At 48.4% G+C, this 21,578-nt stretch overlaps 1 protein-coding gene across 1 annotated transcript in view; it reads right to left on the bottom strand.

The window, feature by feature from the left end:
• Positions 1-759: 759 nt before the first annotated feature.
• The window catches only part of LOC309568832 (ATP-dependent RNA helicase DDX25-like), a gene marked incomplete at both ends in the record, with an annotated part of 97,507 nt that continues 76,688 nt past the window's right edge, over positions 760-21,578 (bottom strand). Inside the window, 3 exons of the mRNA XM_082274618.1 lie at positions 760-878; positions 2,223-2,411; positions 13,762-13,924. Coding sequence (XP_082130744.1) covers positions 760-878; positions 2,223-2,411; positions 13,762-13,924 — 471 coding nt within the window. The remainder of the gene's footprint in view (positions 879-2,222; positions 2,412-13,761; positions 13,925-21,578) is intronic.

Consider the following 21,578-nt stretch of genomic DNA (forward strand, 5'->3'; position numbering starts at 1 on the left):
CCACTAGACAACTGATTAAACACCTCGGGATGAAGGGATCACTCCCCTTGGTCCAACGCCTGCCGACAGAGGTAATCTACCTGCCAGTTTTCCCAACCAGGAATGTGTACAGCAGAGAGGGCTGGAACGAAAACTTCTGCCCACTTTAGAATGCCGGCTACCTCCAGACCCGCCAGGACACTTCCTGTGCCCCCCTGGTGATTGACATACACCACGGCTGAGGCATTGTCTGATTGAATGCACACTGGACATCCCTGAAGAGATCTGTGGTAGTCAGATCGCTCACAGTTCCAGGACATTGATCGGTAGTCTGGACTCTTCCAGTGTCCAGACCCCCTGAGCAGATTTATGCCGAATACGCCTCCCCACCCAGACAGGCTGGCATCCGTGGTGACCACTGTCCAATACAAGGGGAGGAAGTACTTGTCCTGCCGAAGCGTCAGGCACAAAGCCACCAGATCAGGGACCCTTTCGTTCTCCGACTCAGCCGAATCAGATTTGTTCAGAGACAGCGGATTCTTGAAGTCGGAACCAGGACCATCTTTCTTGGAAGTATCCACCCCAAAGAGACCCTCTGTAAGAGGTCCAGGGACAGGCGCAATTTGGAAGGAAAACCTTTTTCCAGAGGGCAAGAATGAAACCATCTTGTAGCCGGAACCGAATGACATTGTGGACCCACTTCCCTTGTACCAGGGAAGTCCAAGGGTCTGGAAACCAGTGAAGACGTTCCCCACCCCAGATACGAATAAGGGCACACCTTCAAGCTGAAGCAGCCTTGTTTACTGGTCTCAAGAAGCCCACTATCGACTTGTCAGACCAAGTTCTCTTGGATCCTCCAGAAGGGGCCCTGAAAGGGTTTGATCCTTTGTCAGTTGACCCTGAGGGATGAAAAAAAAAAAAACACAAACAGTTATGAGCTGAGAAGCATGGCCCATGTCTGTCGATGGTCCTTGCCTTTACTAGCCTGTGGAAGAAAGGTACTCTTCCCCCATGAGACCCTTAATGCGGTCATCCAGGCTAGCTGCAAACAGACGATCACCTTGAAAGGGAAGATCAATGCCTTTTTAGAAGTCTGGTCTGCAGACGAGCATTTGAGCCAAAAAACACACTCAAGTACCACTACCAAAATAGAGTTTTGCAACAGGGAAGCCACATCCAAAGAGGAATCACATAAACTGCAGCCCCTGGACCTCCCCCCCAGTTCACAGCATAAAAGCTTAGCCCACTCAGTCAGTTTGTGAGACCAGGGCAATGGTGCACACTGGCCTCAGTGCCGAACCCGCCAGTGTACATATAAGAAAGCCACAGCCTCCACTTTCCTGTCAGCCGGGTCTTTAAAGGCCGGAGACTCCTCAACTGTAATCATGGTTGCCTTGTTCAATCCAGAAACCGGAGGGTCCACTGCCAGTGAACAGTCCCCTCAAGGGACTCCTCATAGGGGTACCACATCGCAAAATCGCTTAGGGACCACAAGGGGCCGTTTTGGTCGTCCCCACTCTTTAGCAACAGTTCTGTCAAAATAGGAGGGGGAAAGGAAACACTGTTGCTGCTTTTGATGGCTTGTGAGTGCCAAAGGGAACCGGCACCTCCATCGCAGTTTCTGCCATCAGGGTTATCAATGAAGGGTTGGGACCTGGAGGGCCCTGCAGCCTCAGAGGGGATCAGGTGGGGAAAAATGCTTCAAAAGACTCCATTAGTCATAGGGGGATCCCACAAAAAAAAAAAAAAAAAAAAAAAAAAGAAGTGTAAAAACACTAAGGGACACCCCCCACCGCCCCAGTAGCAAAACCCAGTCACCAGTAACCGAGCACCAATCGATCCTCAGCAGAGGGCGAGGACCCCACCAGACTCACTACCCCACAGAGACCCCACCAGACTCGCTACCCCACAGAAACAGGCACTGGCAGTCACCAGGAAAAATTGGATGGTGGTGCAAGATGGCCCACAGAAGGGGAAAAAAAAAAAAAAAAAAAAATTGCTAGGACCAAAGATCCCAGCAAGGAACTAGGTCCTTACTCCCGACTAGGCAGAAGAAAAAAAAAAAAAAAGAAAAAAAACAGTTCCTATTACGGGCGGGGGGGGGGGGGGGGGGGTGTTTATACTGCCCAGTGTCCTACTCTTGTAGGGGGCAGTATATAACCATATGCTTAAGAAGATCAGCAGCTGTGTCCATCAATGAACGAAAGAGAAAAAGTGAATATATAATATGACAGACCACTCACCAAAATATTCTTCTATTTCATGCAGCATGTATAAGCAACATTTCTCAACTAGTGTAATAGCAATGCCTTCCTTTCCAAATCTTCCGGTGCGACCAATGCGGTGTAGGTATGTCTCAAAATCAACCTGACCGTCCATGTTAACTGGCAGATGAAAATTTATGACGATTGACACCTGTTCCACATCTATTCCTAAAATAAAAAAGAAAAAAAAAATTACAATTGTGATATTAGGCTTACTAAAGATATACAAGCACAGAATGGAGCAACCAAAAAACTTTAGCGAATCACAACCTATACAGAGTAACACCCGTACCGATACCCCCACAGGGCCACCCCCCGTAACAGGGAGGGGAGCTAATATGGAGAGGTTTATATAAAAAGGGCTATATTTGCTGCTGAGGTGGTGGTGGTGGGGGAGCACAGAAGGGTGGCGAAGCTAGAGATATTCGGCATTTAAAATAATTTTGTTTCAACCTTGGAGAGAGATTGGTAGGATGCTGTAGAGCTGCATGACTAGAATTTTTTTTTTGGGAAAAAATACACTTCTACGTATAAAAAACACACGTAAAACACCCTTCAAAAACAGCAGCCTGCAAAACTTTGCAGCCAAAAGAGGCATGTGCAGATGCCAGCACATCCACCTTACAAAACTTCGCAAAGTGTGAACAGGCGACCAGGTAGCCAGCCGCCTTGCAAACCTGAAGCACAGCACAGATGCCTGATTGTGAAAAGCCCAGGAAGCACAAAGCGTCCGAGTAGAAGGTGCCTTAAGAGGGTAAGGTGGAACCTGACCATTAATTGAATAAGCCTGCACAACCGTCTGTCTGATCCATCTGGAAATAGTCACAGCAGCCACAGGCAACCCTTTCCATGGGCCATCCAGGAGTACAAAGAAAGAATCTGACTTTCAAAAAGACTCAAGTCACCAAGTACACCCTGAGTGCCCGAAACCACATCCAAAGTATGTAATGCAATTTCCTTAGGATGTTTAGGCTTAGGACAGAGGGTAACACAATGTCCTCATTAAGTGAAAACTGGAAAACACCTTCGAAAGGAAGGACGGATCCAGACGAAGTACCACTTTATCCCTGTGAACCACCAGATCGTGAGAGCGACAGGACAACGCTGCCAGTTCTGACACCCTACGCACAGAAGTAATGGCCACCAAGAAGGCCACCTTCTGGGATAAGGTAAGCAGAGGAATCTCCCAAATCCTTTCAAAAGGTGTTTTCTGGAGAACTGACAGCACCAAATTAAAGGTCCCAAGGCAGCAACAGAGGTGCCAGTGTCGCACCCCCTGGATAAAGCTACGCACCAGGGAATGGGAGTGGCCTTTGGAAGAACAATCGGCAAGGTCGAAACCTGACCCATGATAGTACTCAAGGCTAACTTTTGATAAACTCCCTGCTGAAGGAAAGCCAAGAGGCTGGGGGCAACCCCAAGCGAGGGGGAACCCCAAGAGGCTCACACCACGTAATACAAGACTTCCATGTACAATGATAGATCTTCCTAGAAGTCGCTTTCCTCACTTTAAGCAGAGTGGGAATCACTGAAGCAGACAAACCCCTGTCCTTTAGCACCTGGCTTTCAACAGCCAACCCGTCAAAACCAGCGACTAAAGCAGAATGGAAGATTAGCCCTTGAGACAGTAGATCCTCCCTGAGAGAAGTCTCCAAGGAGCGTCTGCAACTAGCATGACCAGGTTGGCGTACCAAGCTCGGCAAGGCCAGTCGGGAGCCAAACATTACCAGAATCCCTTCTGCCTCGATCCGGCGAAGAAGTCTTGGCAGCAACTTGAGGAGGAAAGGTATACATCAGCTGATACTGACCCCACGGGCCACAAGCGCGACCGTGGCGTCTGCCAGAGGGTCCCGAGAGCAGGCCACAAACCTTTGCACTTTTCTGTTGATCCGAGACGCCAACAGATCTACATCTGGAGTACCCCAACAAAAGGCACAACTGATGGAACACCTCCGGATGGAGAGACCATTCCCCTTGATCCAAGGTCTGTCAACTGAGGAAATCCACCTGCCAATTTTCCACACCTGGAATCTGAACGAAGAGAGCTGAAACAAAGCGTTCTGCCCAGGGGAGGATGCTGGCCACTTCCAAGGCCGCAAGGACACTTTTGGTGCCCCCTTGGTGATCGACATAAGCCACGGCCGTGGCGTTGTCCGATTGAATATGCACTGGACAACCCTGAAGGTAGGTAGTCAGTCCAGTGGACAACGCAAAGCCTGACCGCTCTCCAGTAAATTTATAGGGTAACCTGGATTCTCCCAGGGACCAGACTCCTTGAGCAGAAAACTTGGAAAAAACCCTCCCCACCGGCATCCGTGGTGAAAATTGTCCAATTTATAGGGAGGGAGGGAAGAAGGATTTTCCTTGCTTGAGCATCAGGGACCGAAGCCACCAGATGAGGGCATCCCTGGTCACCTGGCTCAGCTGGATTTGATTGTTCAGGGAATTTGTGAAGGATTTCCTTCTGGAGGATTCTCGTGTGGAATTGAGCAAAGGGGACCGCCTCGAAGGACGACACCATCAGTCCCAGAACTCGCATACAGGTCCGAAGGGACGACCATTGGCTGGACAGCAATAGCTAAATCGCAGTCTGGAGTTTTTGAAGTTTGTCTGGAGGAAGAAACACCCTGTCTGAGGATGAGTCCAAATTCAGGCCCAGATAGTCCAGTCTCATGGAAGGGACCGGGGACGACTTCTGAAGGTTCAGAATCCATCCGAACGCCTCCATCCAGAGTTCTCATGGTGATCTACAAATTTGTCACCAGCACCGTGGGAGACTCCCGTGCGGAGAAGCAGATCGTCCAGGTAACCCAGGACCGATATCCCCTGCTATCCTAACAGTGCCAGGTCCGGAGCCAACACCTTTGTGAAGACCCGAGGAGCGGAGGTAAGACCAAAGGGTAACGCCACAAACTTGATAATAACCCTCTCCCACAACAGCCGCAGAAACCGTTGAGGTCCTGCACATTTTGGGATGTAAAGGTATGCATCTTTGATATCTATGGAGGCCAGGAAATCCCACTTATTTAGGGAAGCCACCACCGTGAATTGTTGAACTCGAACAAAGCAATTCAGTGCCTTCAGGTCAGGGATTGGACGCACCTTGCCTTCCTTCCTGGGGACGGTAAATAGGTTTGAATAATAGCCCTGAAAACGTTCACATGGAGCTGGACTATTGGATGGATTGAAACTTGCTTGTACCCAGACCGCATTAACCCACTTGTCTTGTATCTGGGAAAGCCAAAAGGTCCAGGAACCAGTGGTTTCCCCTCCAGGTCACAGAATAGCAACTTAACCCATTCAGTCAAGGTTTGCAAGACAAGGGCAACCATAAACACCGGTCTTAGTGCAGACCCCGCCAGGGAGTACATATTGCGGGCCAGAGACTCCACCTTTCTATCCACCGAATCATTAAAGATGGGGAATGCGCCACTGGGATCATGGTAGCTCTATTCAGTCTTGAGACCGGAGGGTCCATCGTAGGTCGGCACAGTTCACTTCTTTATAAGGGACTCCTCAAAGGGGTAGCATCTAGCAATCTGCTTGGGCACCCCAGGGAACGCTTTGAGCGATCCCATTCTTTTTTGAGCATGTCAAAATATGCAGGAAAGAGAAAAACCTTTGCTGCTCTGGATGGCGAATGCCAAACCTAACGTGAACCTAATTCGCAGTCTCAATATTTAGGGTCTCATGCACAGATACAACCAGTGCGTCCATCAGCAACCTTTCCTTGCGTGGTGGCAGGGATAGAGGTCATCCTCACTATCAGAAGAGACAAGGCGCAAGGTAGTAGACCCAACAGGGAGACCCGCGTCTGCAGTGGCTGAATCAGATTTAGAATCTGACATATCAGATAAGGTAGGGGTAAGCGGAGGGTGTTTTTTTTAGCACCTTGCCCTTTCAAGGCCACTTCCACCTGGGACACAAAGGATTCCAGGACCGCCGAAAGTGCATCTATGGGGGGGGGGGTTTTTTTTTTTAAAAACAACGTCCCACTGTGCTGCAGCACCCCCAAGAGGTCAGGCAGAGCGCATTGAAGACCCCCAGCAGAGAGAGAGAGATCCCCCAGACTCACCAAAGATGCACCAGTAGGTCGGGAACATCTGCACAGCATGTGTCTGCAGCGATCTCAATCCACAGATCTTTGTGTCAGCATTAGTGTATAGGGAGGGGCGCCACCACCAGAAAAAACGCCTCTAGGAACTACCAAAACATGGCCGCCAGTGATTAATAGAAATCCACTGCAAAATGGCTACAGGGTGTACCAATATGGCCACCGAATCTTGCAGAGCACTTAGGCTACAAGAAAATGGCAGCCCCCGCACGGCCTGCGGAGCTACTGAGGGCACCCCCCAGCCTCCTGGATGGGATCCACAGGAAAGGGGGCCCTGGGAGTGACAGGTAAACCGCCCCCCACTGTCGGCCTGAAGCTGGGTCCCAGCCCCCGTGAATAGTTACAAGCTTCCCATGGGGGGGGGGGGGGGTAGGTGAGGGTGCGTGGCAGGACAAAGGGAACCGCGGGGATGTGAGGGTCTGTTAATTCTGGAAGGAGGGGGCAGGGGGACCTGAGCTTTTGAGCCACTGCTGAGAGAAGAAAGGTGGAGTTAGCTGGGAGGGAACAGGGTGGGGTGCGCCAAGTTGGAGGGAGTTGACAACAAAAGGGTTTGCAATGCTCAAGGCCGACCAGCAAAAGTTACACCACCATAGGTGGAACCAGGTAGCCGTCTACAGAGCACTGGGTACCTGCCAGGGTCTGCAACCATGTAGTGGAGACAAAAGAGCAAAGGCAGCGACACATCCAGCTTAAAATCTTGAGGTTTAATTTATAAATACATGAGGCAACGTATACCGGTGCCCTTTAAACAAAAAAGGAGAAGAGAAAAAATATTTTATGATGGGAAGTCCATAGAGATAGATTCATCTGTGCCCATCCCAATAGTACTCACTGTGCAAGATTTAGGAGGACCATAGAAAATCTGGTCACTCTAATAAGTAACTTCCAAGGCATGATATAAAAGCATTAGGAAAAAAAACCTTCTCCTCTGCCGACTGCAGGGGAGGAGAACCTTCTCCTCTGCCGACTGCAGGGGAGGAGAACCTTCTCCTCTGCCGACTGCAGGGGAGGAGAACCTTCTCCTCTGCCGACTGCAGGGGAGGAGAACCTTCTCCTCTGCCGACTGCAGGGGAGGAGAACCTTCTCCTCTGCCGACTGCAGGGGAGGAGAACCTTCTCCTCTGCCGACTGCAGGGGAGGAGAACCTTCTCCTCTGCCGACTGCAGGGGAGGAGAACCTTCTCCTCTGCCGACTGCAGGGGAGGAGAACCTTCTCCTCTGCCGACTGCAGGGGAGGAGAACCTTCTCCTCTGCCGACTGCAGGGGAGGAGAACCTTCTCCTCTGCCGACTGCAGGGGAGGAATGGCGCCGATCGCGGTCCTTGGCGTTCTCAAAAGGCGCATGCGCAACGTCTGACGTCACGGCCCATAGAGATGACGAAACCTAGCCAGCTTATCCCTCCGGTCACCGACACATAGGGGGCATGTGTGACTAAAGCGCCAGGGGTCCTCTCCATAGAGATGTGTCAGTGACCTCAAACACCCAGACCGCTGGGTGAAAGAATTCCCCCATAAATCCCGGTATACGCAAGCCCCTTAGGGCCTACTTGTGCCCGACAGAAAAAAAGAGCGACAAATATGGAGTGGAGTTAGGGAAACAGGTTGCACATCTCCTGCAGATTTACAGTATTAAGGATACAGTAAAAAATCATTGCCTATGCAAATGATACAATATTCCAAATCCAAAACATTAGATCATATACAATTACTTTACTACTATCTTGTTAAACCCAATAGGTATATTAAAATTACAGGGAAAAATAACCCCCACGATAAAAAAACACGCATATGGAAAAGGGGGTGGGGTATGGAGAAAAAAAAAAAAAAAGCAGGGGAGGGAGGGATGCTAGTAAGGAGACCTAAACACTATCTGTTTGTGTCTCCTTACCTGCATCCCTCCCCTGCTTTCCCTTTTACCCCTCTTTTTCATATGCATTTTTTCCCTTTCTGGGAATTTCAATATACCTATTGGGTTTAAGAACAAGATGGTAGTAAAGTAATTTATTGATGTATATGATCCAATGTTTTGGATTTGGAATATAATTTGCATAGGTAATTTTTACTGCATCTTTAATACTGTAAATCTGCAAAAGATGTCCGACTTGTTTCCCCAACTCCACTCCATATTTGTCCCCCTTTTTTTCTGTCCCGCACAAATAGGCCCTACGGGGCCTGAATATACTGGGATCTATGGGGGAATTCTTTCACCCAGCGGTCCGGGTGTTTGAGTGTCGGTGGCCATTAGTCCGCTTCCCCTCCCATGTCACCGACACATCTCTATGGAGAGGACGCCTGGCGTCTTTTCCGTTAGGTATGGGGCTTTAGTCACATATATGTGCCTTGGGTCTGACGGGAAGGATAGGCTGGCGAGGTTTCGTCATCTCTATGGGCCATGACGTCAGATGTCACGCATGCGCCTTTTATTTAGAATGCTGCGATCTGTGCCATTCCTCCTCTGCAGTCGGAAGAGGTTTCCTATTCTAATGCTTTTATATTATGCCTTGGAAGACCTAGTGGATGATTTCCAGTTACTCTATTAGAGTGACCAGATTTTCTATGGTCCTCATACATCTTGCACAGTGAGTACTTTGGGATGGGCACAGATCATCTACTATCTGTGGACTCCCCATATTACAATATTTCTCTTCTCATTTTTTTCCCCTCTTTTTGTTTAAAGGGCACCGGTATACTTTGCCTAGGATATTTTTTATATCTCCCTGCGGCCCTACAGGAAATAGTGATGAGAGGGTAACTCATATGTGGGAAATGCTGGGACATCCCTGCAGAGTTCAAACAGGATGTTGAATTGTTGGTCAGTGGGGGGGCGGCCTATAACGGCTATTTTTCTCCAAATAGGACAGTGCGCAAAGGGGGGGGCGCTTGATTGTAGCACACAGTGCACGTTAGTGCTGACACTGTAGGGGGGATTAGTGGGGAATTGAGGGAGTAGATTTGGGTTTTTTTTTTTTCCCCCTACACTTTTGTGTCTACCATGGAGGAGATTAGGGTACTATCACTGAATACCAAAGGACTCAACCAACCAGAAAAAAGACGTATGCTTTGGGAGGATTTGAGACAAATTAAAGTGGATATAGCTCTGATTCAAGAGACTCATTTTAGAACTGATAAATACCCAATTTTACAATCTAGACATTTTCCTCATGTGTACCATTCTACTAATGAGGAATCTAAGTCTAGGGGAGCATCTATTCTTATTACAAACAGATTACCCTGGATATACCGAGACTATTGTGGACCCTAGAGGTCGGTTTGTCTTTGTAAAAGGGCATGGTAGGGGAAGCCTTGATTACAGTAGTATCCCTATATGCACCAAACTATCAGCAAGATTCATATTTGTCTCAGATTCTGGACAAATTGTCAGATTTTGTTGAGGGACAATTGATAATGGGTGGAGATTTAAATATCTCGCTGGTCCCCTCGATGGATGTTTCTTCGGGATCCACGACGGCACCTAGGGTGCATAATGAAGTGTCCCGCGCAACTAATGGATGTGTTGCGGCTCTTTCACCCGTCAGAACGGGATTTCACTTTTTTCTCCACCACACCAGGTCTATTCTAGACTGGATTATTTCCTGATTCCACATGCACGACTCCACTCAGTAATTGATACCTCTATAGGCAATATCACGTGGTCAGACCATGCCCCCGTGTTCCTTAGATACTCACTAGGGAGGATGTCATCAAACTCCTCAAAAGGTATGGAAATTGAATTAAAGTATACTAGAAAGTCCTGGGGTGATAGCGGAAGTAACAGAGGCATTTAGGGAATACTTTAGAATTAATGATACGGACGATTGCAATATCGGCCTACTATGGGAAGCCCACAAACCCGTTGTACGCGGCATACTGATCAAACATGGGGCACGCATTGAAAGGGAGAGAGAGCATCCTCCAGTCGTTGCTGGCTAGGCTACAAAAAGCAGAAGCATGCCATAAACATGCCCAAACACCAAATAACACGCAGGAACTGGTTACTATCCGCCGACAGATTACGGACATACTCCATGATAGAGCAAAAAAGGCTATCCAAAGAGGAAGGAAAATAGGATACGAGGTAGGATACAAATGTGGGAAGGCATTAGCAAATGCAGTACGGGACGTCAGGACTTCATCATATATTACGCAGGTGAAGAATAAGCAGGGTAAGAAACTAGTGATGCCAACTCAGATGACGCAGGTCTTTCGTGAGTTCTTTAAAGACCTGTATAATCTACCAGCTGCTACCCCGGATCTGGCCCAGGTGAAGGAATATATTGCGAACTCAGGGATGCCTCGGCTATCCTTAGAGGTGACGGAAAAACTCAACACCCATAATACAATCAGAAATATTCCAAATTATCAAATCGATGAAACCGGGCAAGGCGCCTGGACCGGATGGGTTCACTCAGTTTTATTATATCTCTTTTTTTTCGAGAACTAGGCCCGCATTTGGAAAAGCTTTTTAACTCCACCAGAGAAGGACCAGCCTTTCTTAAAAGAAACTCTGAAAGCACACATCACTTTAATCCATAAGGAGGATAAGGACGCAGCAGATTGTAGTAGCTACAGACCGATCTCCCTTTTAAATTTTGATTTAATTTTTTTTACAAAGTTATTGGCAGCACGATTGTCCCAACATATACAACCGCTGATACATTTAGACCAGGTTGGGTTTATACCCAATAGAGAGGCTAGGGACAACACAATCAAGACCCTTAACCCAATTCATATTGCCTCCAATGCCCGCAAACCGGGAATTTTTTTAAGTACAGATGCAGAGAAGGCATTCGATCGGGTCAATTGGGATTTTATGTTCGCTGTACTGAGGCATGTGGGCTTAGGAAATAATATGCGGAATTGGATTTCGGCATCCTATTCCATGCCATCTGCACAGGTTAAGGTAAACAGTTTTCTTTCAGATCCCTTCCCCATTAGCAATGGGACACGGCAAGGTTGCCCCCTGTCACCCCTCTTATTCGCGTTGGTTTTAGAACCCTTTTATGTAAAATACGCAGCCACCCGGATATTTGGGGTATTCCGGTGGGTGGGGTACAACAAGATTTCGGCATATGCAGACGATCTGCTGTTTTCACTACCTAACTTAATGCAGGAGTTTGACATATATGGGAAATTCTCAAATTTTAAAATTAATTTTACCAAGTCTGCGGTGACGGGAGTACACTTATGCTAGAGTCGATTCAAAAGAACTTTAAATTTAAATGGCCGGAGCAAGCTATTCGCTATCTAGGAACTAATATACCAACTATATTAAATCAACTATTTACTTTGAATTTTCCCCCACTTATGGTTATGACACAGATACTGTTAGAAAAATGGCAGAAGGGACTACACTCGTGGTTTGGGAGGTGTAATCTTCTTAAAATGTGTATCCTCCCAAAGTTCCTATATCTATTTTAAACTCTAAAAAAACTTCAATGGGATCAGAGATGGTAATCAGGTAAATACTTTATTTTTAAAAATCATCTGGCCAAATGGGAAACCACGGATATCAAAAAATTGGTTGAGCCTTCTGAAGAGAATGGGAGGGATCGATTTACCTAATATTAGGAAGTACTACCAAGCTGTTCACCTAGGTAGAGTGGTAGACTGGGGTTGCCACTTTAACGCCAAAATCTCAGTTCAGCTAGAGCAAGCACAGGGAATGCCCTTCGGCATTGAAGACACATCCTCTGATAGGCGCGACACTGAGATCGTGTGAGCCAATTCGACTTAAACAGAGGTTATTTTCAAGAGACTCCCCACTCTACCCAATTTTAGGTAACCCTAAATTTGAGCCAGGACTTTCTAGTCGTTTTTTGAATCTGCGCAGAACCGGTTTATTCCAGGTAACAGATTTCCTGAGGATAGATGGCCAATGCTATTAGAACTGACAGAAGCACAGGGTCCATACACTCTAGTGGTATGGCAGGCTTTACAATTGCGCCACTTTCTAGGTTCGCTCTCACCACCAAGTACTTATATCAGATCTCTTACGGAGTTTGAGGATTACTGTTCTAGTCAAGGCCAGAAGAAGGGCACTTTGTCATATATGTATGGCCTATTGGTTACTCCACAGAATCAACCGGCTTTACCCTGGATTCGTAAGTGGGAGATTGAGATGAGTAGAACATTCTCACCTGCCCAAAGAAGATGCTTGCACTAACACTAAAGTCCTCCAGATGCACTAAATTGCAGGAAACAAGTTATAAGATTATGTCAAGGTGGTACTATACACCAGCTAAACTGCATAAAATGTTACCCGGAAGTGTCAGAGGCATGTTGGCGCTGTAACAGTGCAGAGGAAACTATGCTCCATATTTTTTGGGCTTGCCCCTGATTAATACATTTCTGGTCGGAAGTCCGTAGGATTATTCAGAAATTTACTTTACACACGATTCCAAATGATCCTGCTCTCTTTTTTTTTGAATATGTCGGATCTTCCGATGTCAGTATTCCAAGAAGGCATTATTGGCCATCTCCTTAGCGCAGCTAGGGCTTGCATACCCTCAAAATAGAAGCAAAGCTCACCCCCTACAGTTTCGAGTTGGATACTTAAAAGTAGAAGCAATCAGGAGGATGGAGGAGTTAGTATGGGCATCTAAATACAAGCAGGAGAAATTCACCTTACTATGGGGAGGCTGGGACGGATTTGTGACATCTGAGGAAGGAGCCTTACTACAGGGTAGTCGGTAGAGTGTGGCGTTCGGCTGGTAGACTGGTCCCCTCCATGGTGATCACAGTGTTGGATTTTTTTTTTTTTATTATTTTATTATTACAGGTAGGGGGGGGTTATAGCAGATATGGTATGACATGATTTTTCTAGTTGAATACATTTAAGATTAGGAAGATGTTCACTGTATCTGTTGCCGGAATGTGCTTTTTTTTTTTTCTTTCTTGGGTGAGATTTTGTAACAGTGTTTGTAACTTTCAGCAACGATAAAATAAAAAAAAGATTTAACTATTAAAAAAGAATTGTTGGTCAGTAAATATTGGCATTAACTTTCCTGGTCATCACTAAATACATGTAAATGAAAAAATGATGAATTATTCATTTGGAAAATTATTTCATTATGTTGCAGAAGTTGGGATTGCGTCCCTGAAGAATATATATTGAGTTTGAAACACGTGAAGATTCCCTCCTTCCGTGGACCCTCTCGTCAACTATCCAAATATCCTACCCTTTGGGGTTCTCCTAATTGGGTGAAAATCAACTATACTACCTTAAAGGTACTACCCCTACCTTAACATATTTAACTGAATTTATGGTCCTCATTTTTTGTGATGTATACACTATGTATGCCTTTTTCTATGAACTAAAGGTTTTTAATACAACTATGAATTATTGCCCTCAAATCCAAACCTAGAGGGTGTTCTCTACATCTACTAATCTTGTGAAGAACAATTTACCTCGAGCGCAGACATTTGTGGTGATCAAGACCTTCACTTTGCCATCACGGAACTGCTGTATAGCACAGGCTCGCTCTGTCACTGTAAGCTCTCCACTCAGCAACTCTACCTTGTGCCCATCCTTCACCATTTCACAGGCAAGCCATTTAGCAGTCTTACGGGTCTAAAAAAAACAAAGACTGATGAGGACAGAGGACGAGAAACTTTGTGAGACATAAGCCAGCTGATCCCCCCCTGCTGAGCAGAGTTGGGGGCGGGTGGATGAGCGGTCCGTGCCCCCCTCCACTTATGTAGAGTGGACATGGCCCGCTCTCCTATGGGCAGTTGAATGTAAACGAACCGGCTGTTTACATCCGACGGGAACACATCCCCCTTTCGATTGTTCTTTGCAGATCGGAGGTGGGGGGTGTAAACTGACACTAGTCAGCTTACACCCAGTGCTCCAGACAATAGAGTCCGATTGGGACCCTTTCCATGGGCGTCATCTGTTCACTCCATTCCCATGGGGGTTATCTGTTCACTTCATTTCAAAATAAAAACCGATTGTTTTCACGTCAGTTTTTTACATCCACTAACTGGAGACCACTTGAATCCCGGAGCAGTTTTTCTTTATTTTGTTTACATTAATAAAAATCTATTTTAGGTTAGAAGATAAATACTTAAAACCTCCAAACACTTTTCTGGAAGCAGACACCCTAGAGAATCTGTGGTAATTACCAACTTTTTTATGTCACATATTAGAGCAACAGTTTATGAAATGCAAAATTTCAGTAAAAAAAAAAAAAAAAAATCATGCTAAAAAGGGGATTTTTGTACTTCCCGTAAAAAACATTTCTTAGAGTTACTCGACGGACACAGTGCTCCATAAATCATAACTACTGGGTTATATTGCCTCCTCCAGGAGGACGACTAGGCAGAACAAGAAAAAAAAAATTGTTTTTGTAAAATCTTACCGTAAAATTCTTTTCTCTGAGTCCTGACAGTCGCCGCCCACTCATACAGTCTTCACCAATGGGTATTTATCTCTTATCCACAGGAGCTATCTCTTCTCCACAGGAGCAAGCTAGGCATAAGTTGTTAAAAACAAAGCAATTTACATACACACCTACAGGGGGCTGTCCTACTGGTCTAATACCCCCGGCTAGCCTCATTCCCAATTCAGTTTATTAGCAAGCAGTAGATAGTCCATGAACCCCCAAAAGAGGGGCGGGGGCGGCGACTGTCAGAGGACTCAGAAAGGAATTTTACGGTAAGATTTTACAAAAATTCAGTTTTCTCTTACGTCCTCTGACAGTCGCCGCCCACTCATACAGTCTTCACCAATGGGATGTCCCAAAGCAGTGTAGACATGAGGGGTGGGAAGCGCAACCATCACAAAGGCAACGCAGCACCCAGGTCAGAGAAGGGAACCTCATTTGAACAGAAATGTAAACACTCTGGGTAACAGAAAAGCTCAACTGAAGCAAACAACCCAGGAAAGCAAATAACTAAGGGGGAAACAATCCCAACAGCCAGGGACCTGCAAAACTAGGGTCCCCTTAAGGAACTGCCGCACACAGAACCCTGCGGCCAAAGGAAGCAGCTGCAGATGCCAGAACCTCAGGTATGTAAAATTTGGAAAGGGTGTGCACCGACAACCAAGTCGCAAGCTGGCACACCTGGGCCACCGAAGCCTGTTGCCGGAAAGCCCAGGACGCACTCACCGCTCTGGTAGAGTGTGCCTTGACAAGGAAGGGCGGTACCCCTTACCTAAGCAAATAGGCCTGTACAATCGTCCGTCTGATCCATCTAGAAATGGTTGCAGCAGACGCAGCCATACCCTTCCGAGGACCCTCAGGAAGGACAAAAAGAAAATCCGACTCCCTAAATGATTCAGTGGACAGGTAAACCCTGATCGCCTGGACTACATCCAAGGAATGCAATGCACACTCCTTAGGATGCTTAGGGTTCGCACATAGCGAAGGTAAGACAATATCCTCGTTAAGGTGAAAATCAGAAACCACCTTATGAAGGAAGGATTGGTTAGGTTGCAAGACCACCTCATCCCTATGAACCACCAGGTAAGGGGAGCGGCAAGACAAGGCCGCCAACTCCAACACTCTGCGAGCAGATGCGATAGCCACCAGAAAGGTAACCTCTCTCGTCAGCAGAGGCAGAAAAATTATTTCTGGTGTATTCAAAGGGAGGACGTTGCAAAACGGACTGGACCAAGTTTGAGTCCCAAGGAGGTAAAGGCGCTCTCCGAGGAGGGGCCAAATGACGCACACCTTGATAAAGGTGCCTATCAATGAAGTAGACGCCAAGGGGTGCTAAAAAAGGATGACCAGTGTAGATAACTGACCCTTAACCGTGGTCAGCGCAGACGCTGGTCCACACCAGATTGGAGGAAGGCTATCACCCTCACCACCAAAAAGGAGCGAGGATGGATGCCCCTGGATTCACACCAGGCAAAATAAGCCTTCCAAGTACGGTAATAGATCTTACCGGACAAGGCCTTCCGAGCCCTGAGCAGGGCAGGAATGACCGCCAACGAGAGACCCTGATCAAGGCCTGGCTTTTAACAGGTCGGCGACCGTAAAGCAGGATGGAAGAACGGCCCCTGAGACAGGAGATCGTCTCGAATGGGACCCGCCACGGAGTCTCGACGACCAGTTGGACGATGGCCACGTAGCAAAACCAGCGCAGCCAGTCTGGGACCACCAGAATCACCAACTTCGGTTCCGAGACTAACCTGCGAAGGAACCTGGCCAACAACCGAAGCGGAGAAAAAAAAAAAAAAAAAAAGGCAGAAAACAGGCGATACTGATTTCAAGGCACCACCAGCGCATCCGAGGTGACCGCACGTTCATGCCATGAACCTTCCCACCTTGTTGGTTAGCTGAGTGGCGAACAGATCCACATCCGAGGATCCCCAGCTCACACACAGCATCCGAAAAACCTCTGGGTGTAGGGACCATTCTCCCTGGTCCAGGGTCTGGCGTCTCAGATAATTGGCCTGCCAATGCTCCACACCCGGAACGTAAACTGACGAAATCGCCGGGTCGTGCGTCTCAGGCCGAAGACAGATCCGGTCACTTCCTGGGCCGCCCAGGCACTCCTGGTGCCCCCTTGATTTGATGTAAGCCACCGCAGTGGCGTTGTCCCGTCTGGACCCGCACAGGGCGGCCCTGAAGAGGAGCTGACCAATGGAGCAAGCATCTGAGCGCTCGCAATTCCAAGATGTTCATCGGCAGGGAGGATTCCCCCTCCGACCAAGTGCCCTGGGCAGACAAAATGCCCAGAACGCCACCCCAGCCTGACAGGCTGGCATCCGTGGTGATCACAGTCCACAACGGGCGGAAGGAGTTTTCTTCCGTCAGTCGGGGGACAGGAGCCACCAGAGAAGATCCTCTCTGACTTGGCGACTCAGAGATCTCAATCCTTGGAAAGGATTGAGAATGCCTGTCCCACCTGGCCAAGATCCCCGCTTGATAAGGGAGACAAACAGAAGGGGACAAGGTCGACTTGTGAACGTTGATGGTCCATCCGGACTACCGGAGCGTCTTAACGGTAGTAGACAGATCGCATAAGAGACTGGGGCTGGCACTCGATCGTAACAGGCGATCGTCCAGATATCCCAAGACCGCAATCCCCTGCGCCCGCAACAGGGCCAGAACAGGAACCAGCACTTTGGGAAACACCCTTGGAGCCGAAGCGAGACCGAAAGGTAACGCCACAGACGGATAGTGACCCTCCGTGATTGCGAATCGGAGGAACCTCTGAAGACCCGTGAAGATAGGGATGTGTAAATACGCATCCTCGAGGGCGGTGGAAGCCAGGAAATCTCCTGGACTTAAGGAGGCCACCACCGAATTGAGGGATTCCATGCTGAACTTTTGAACCCGCGCAAAGCGATTCAGAGCTTTCAAGTCCAGAAATAGATGTACCTTGCCCACCTTACTGGGCACAGTGAACAGATTCGAGTAAAACCCCGAAACCTGTCCCGATGGAGGCACCGGGACAATCCCCCCCCGGGCGAGGAAATCCTGAACCGCCCGATGAAGATCGTATAATCGATCTGGGGGTCAAATGAAGATTTGAGGGGAAGAATCTGTCCGCTGACCGCGAAAGGAATTCGAGCTTGTATCCCGATCGAATGGTTTCCAGAACCCACCTGTCCGGAACCCAGAGCAGCCAAGGTCTAGGAAACCGCGCAGACGTCCCCCCCACCCCTGTAATGGGTGAGGGCGCCCCTGCAGGTGGAGGCGGAAGGACCCGCCGGGCTGGCATGGGTGGATTATAGCTTGCCCGCCCAGGGCTTCCTCTGACCACCCTGGCCCTTAAAGGGTTGCCCCTTGACCTGCGTCTTGAAGGCACAAATGGACCCCCGATTTGGTTTAAAGGAAGGGCCCCGCTTACCGTGTGAAAACTTACCCCAGGGGTTCTGGGGCAGCAGAGTGCTTCTACCCCCAGTGCCTCCTTTAACCAACTCGTCCAGGGAATCCCCAATAAGACGAATCCCCTCATAAGGGATGTCAAACACCGTCTTCCTGGAGTCTGGTCAGCCGACCAGCTCGTCCGCCACATTAAACGATGGAGCAGCACCGTGACACCAGACAGCCGAGCTGCTAGAGGAGCCTCCTCCAAGGCCGCGTTACACGTACAAAAAACCTGCCAGACGCATCTGCTCCACCATCTCCACAGTAGTTGGAGGGGCGGAATCCGCCTCAAGAGTGTGTTTGAGCACTGAACACCGGAGAATCCTCCGAGGGCATGAGAGTGGCCTTGTTAAACTTTGACACCGTACGATCCACTTTAGGGGACACGGTCCATCGCGAATCCGTAGGAGATGCGAAAGGGCAACGGAATTGAAACCGTTTTGGTTACCACAAGAGGGCACATCAAGTTACACCATTGTTCGTTCAAAACTTGGCGGGACAAGGAAATACCTGTGCCGCTTTTCGGGTTCTGCGAGTCCAAAGGAAGACTGCTTACCCGGTGGGTGGGCTCATCCTTTAAATGCAGTGTCTCTTTAACCGAGTAAATAAGCGCAGACAAAGCAGCGCGTTCTTTGGCCGTCTCGGGGGGATCATCCAGACCCCCATCCTCTGCCTCCCCATCCGAATGGAAGGAATGAGACCCCTGAAAATAAACAAAAGTTTGTATGGCGCTGGCCCTTTAAGACGCGACGGCGGCGATACCCACCGTCATGCACCGCAATCAGGACCATAACTGAAGCACCCAGATATCAAAAAATAGCCAATAGCAAGAGAATATCCCCCAAAACAGCAAGAAAGACCCCCAGGAGCGTTACCCTTCTGCCGAACGATTCCGCTGTATGCAGGAAAAGGAAGTGATGTCAGACCGCTAGAGCCAGGAAAGCACAGGCTAAGGAAAAATGGATGCCTATTGATTGCAATGGGAGGCTCCGGGAAAATGGCCGCCGACACGTGTAAAAACAGAACCGTGCCACACACAAGATGGCTCCCGAACGGCGCCAATACAGCAGAGGAAAATGGCTGCTGAAAAGCCCACAGTGAGGCCAGACAGCCGCCCACACCCAACAAGGGGGACCCGCGGTTTTTTACCGCAGCGGTCTGCTGCCACATGTCTGAACCGCCACACAAAACACAAAAAAGTGCAGACAGGGTAGGGACCCTCACAAACCCCCACACAGTGTTCCGCACACAGTAACTCCCTAGCAGGGACCAGAAGGATTTGAGCCCCAGACACAGACATGAGTGAGAACAGACCCAGCAGACTGTCACGACGGGAACCTCCCACCCTAGGTGCCATCCGCCAAAGACAGGACATATGCCACACACGGTCAGACTGCAACTGAGGCATCCTGGCGAGGTGGCCACCTCGTGAGCGTTCGCCCCTGAGGACAGGGGCAGGTCGTTTGCGAGGCCAGGGTGTATGCATAGCCTGCCAAACGCTCAATGGCTGGCTGGGATTCCACAAGATCCTCTGTCCTGGAGTACCAGAACAACTAGTCCGATTCCCAGCTCCGCAAACGCTGTAGTCTTCCGAAGATCCGACGAACTAAGGGCAGAACAAATAAAAGCTAGTAGTGCAAAGAAAACACTTTTGCAGAAAATAAAAGTAATAAAACAGAAGAAAGGCTGAGAAATGTATGCCCAGCACAGGGAAAGCCATCTTACTCCTATCTAGGCAGAAGACAAACTGAATTAGGAATGAGGCTAGCCGGGGGTATTGGACCAGTGGGACAGCCCCCTGTAGGTGTGTCTATGTAAATTTCTTTGTTTTTAACAAGTCTTATGCCTAGCTTGCTCCTGTGGATAAGAGGTCAATACCCATGGGTGAAGACTGTATGAGTGGGCGGCGACTGTCAGAGGACACAAGAGAAAAAAAAAAACCTGGCTATGCCTAAGGGCCATCCTCGGCTTGGCATATAACCCCCCCTCTCTGCTCTAGGTAATCAGTTTATTAGCAAGCAGTATTAGAAGTATCAGAACTTCATAGAGGGGTGGGTGCTGTGTCCGTTAAACTCCCAGAAATGGATTTTGCGGTAAGTACAAAAATCCCATTTTTCCATCAACAGACAGCGTTCCATAAATCATAACTACTGGGACGTCTAAAAGCAGTGCCAAAAGGAAAATGAGGGGTGGGGAAAATTACCCAAGGCTAAACATAAGAGCCCTTAACCAGGACATAGGAGAGCCCTTAACCAGGACATAGGAGAGCCCTTAACCAGGACATAGGAGAGCCCTTAACCAGGACATAGGAGAGCCCTTAACCAGGACATAGGAGAGCCCTTAACCAGGACATAGGAGAGCCCTTAACCAGGACACAGGAGAACCGTCAAAAGCTTAAAGAAAGAACACCCTTCAAGGGGGAACTGCCCCTCTTAAACCGCAGCCTGTAAAACTTGGCAGCCAAAAGCAGCATCCACCTTATAGAATTTTGTGAAGGTATGCACCGCGACTAAGTGGGTGCTTTGCAAACTTGCGATATTGATGCCTGATGATGGAAGGCCAAGCACTCAGTGCCCGAGTGGAAAGCGCCATGATAGGGAAAGGTGAAACCTGACCTTTAATGGAATAGGCCCGAGTCACTGTCTCTCCGATCCATCTGGATATGGTAGCCAAAGAAGCGGCCAGCCCTTTTCTTGGTCCGTCCACAACCACAAAAAGCGAGTGACCTCCGAATAGGACTCAGTAGATGCCAGATGCATACATTAGATGCGATTCGGGTGTAACACAAATTCCTTGGGATGAGCCCCCTTGGGACAAGGAAGGTAACACAATGTCCTCATTCAAATTGAAGTCAAAACAAATTTGGGCAGGAATGATTGACAGGGACAAAGAACCACTTTATCCCTATGGACAACTAAATAGGGACTGTGACAGGATAATGTCACTAATTACGATACCCTGCGGGCCAGGGCAATAGCCACCAAGAATGTCACCTTCTGGGATAACTTCAATAAGGGAATCTCCCCAATATTCTCAAATGGAGGTTTCTGGAGAAGCGAAAGCACTCAATTTAAATCCCATGGTGGCAAAAGAGACCATACAGGTGGAGCCACATGTCAAACCCCCTGAATGAAGGAACTAACCAGAGTGCAGGGCTGGGGGTCGCTGAAAGAAGATTGCCAAGGCAGACACCTAGCCCTTAAACAATTCTGGACCGGGAGATTTTCCCCATTCATGACCAGCCCATATTTTGCGATTCGGCACTGCGTTACTTTAACTGCGTAATGCCCGCCGCAGCTTTACTGCGGCAGGCAGTCACTCTTGGGCAAAGAGACGTAGGGTTAGGTTGCTCACTCTCAGGAGGCTAGGGGGCGAGCGCACGCTGCCTGCCAGCGGCGC

This window comes from Pelophylax lessonae (assembly GCF_965119305.1).
Source record: "Pelophylax lessonae genome assembly, chromosome: 12".
Taxonomy (NCBI): domain Eukaryota; kingdom Metazoa; phylum Chordata; class Amphibia; order Anura; family Ranidae; genus Pelophylax; species Pelophylax lessonae.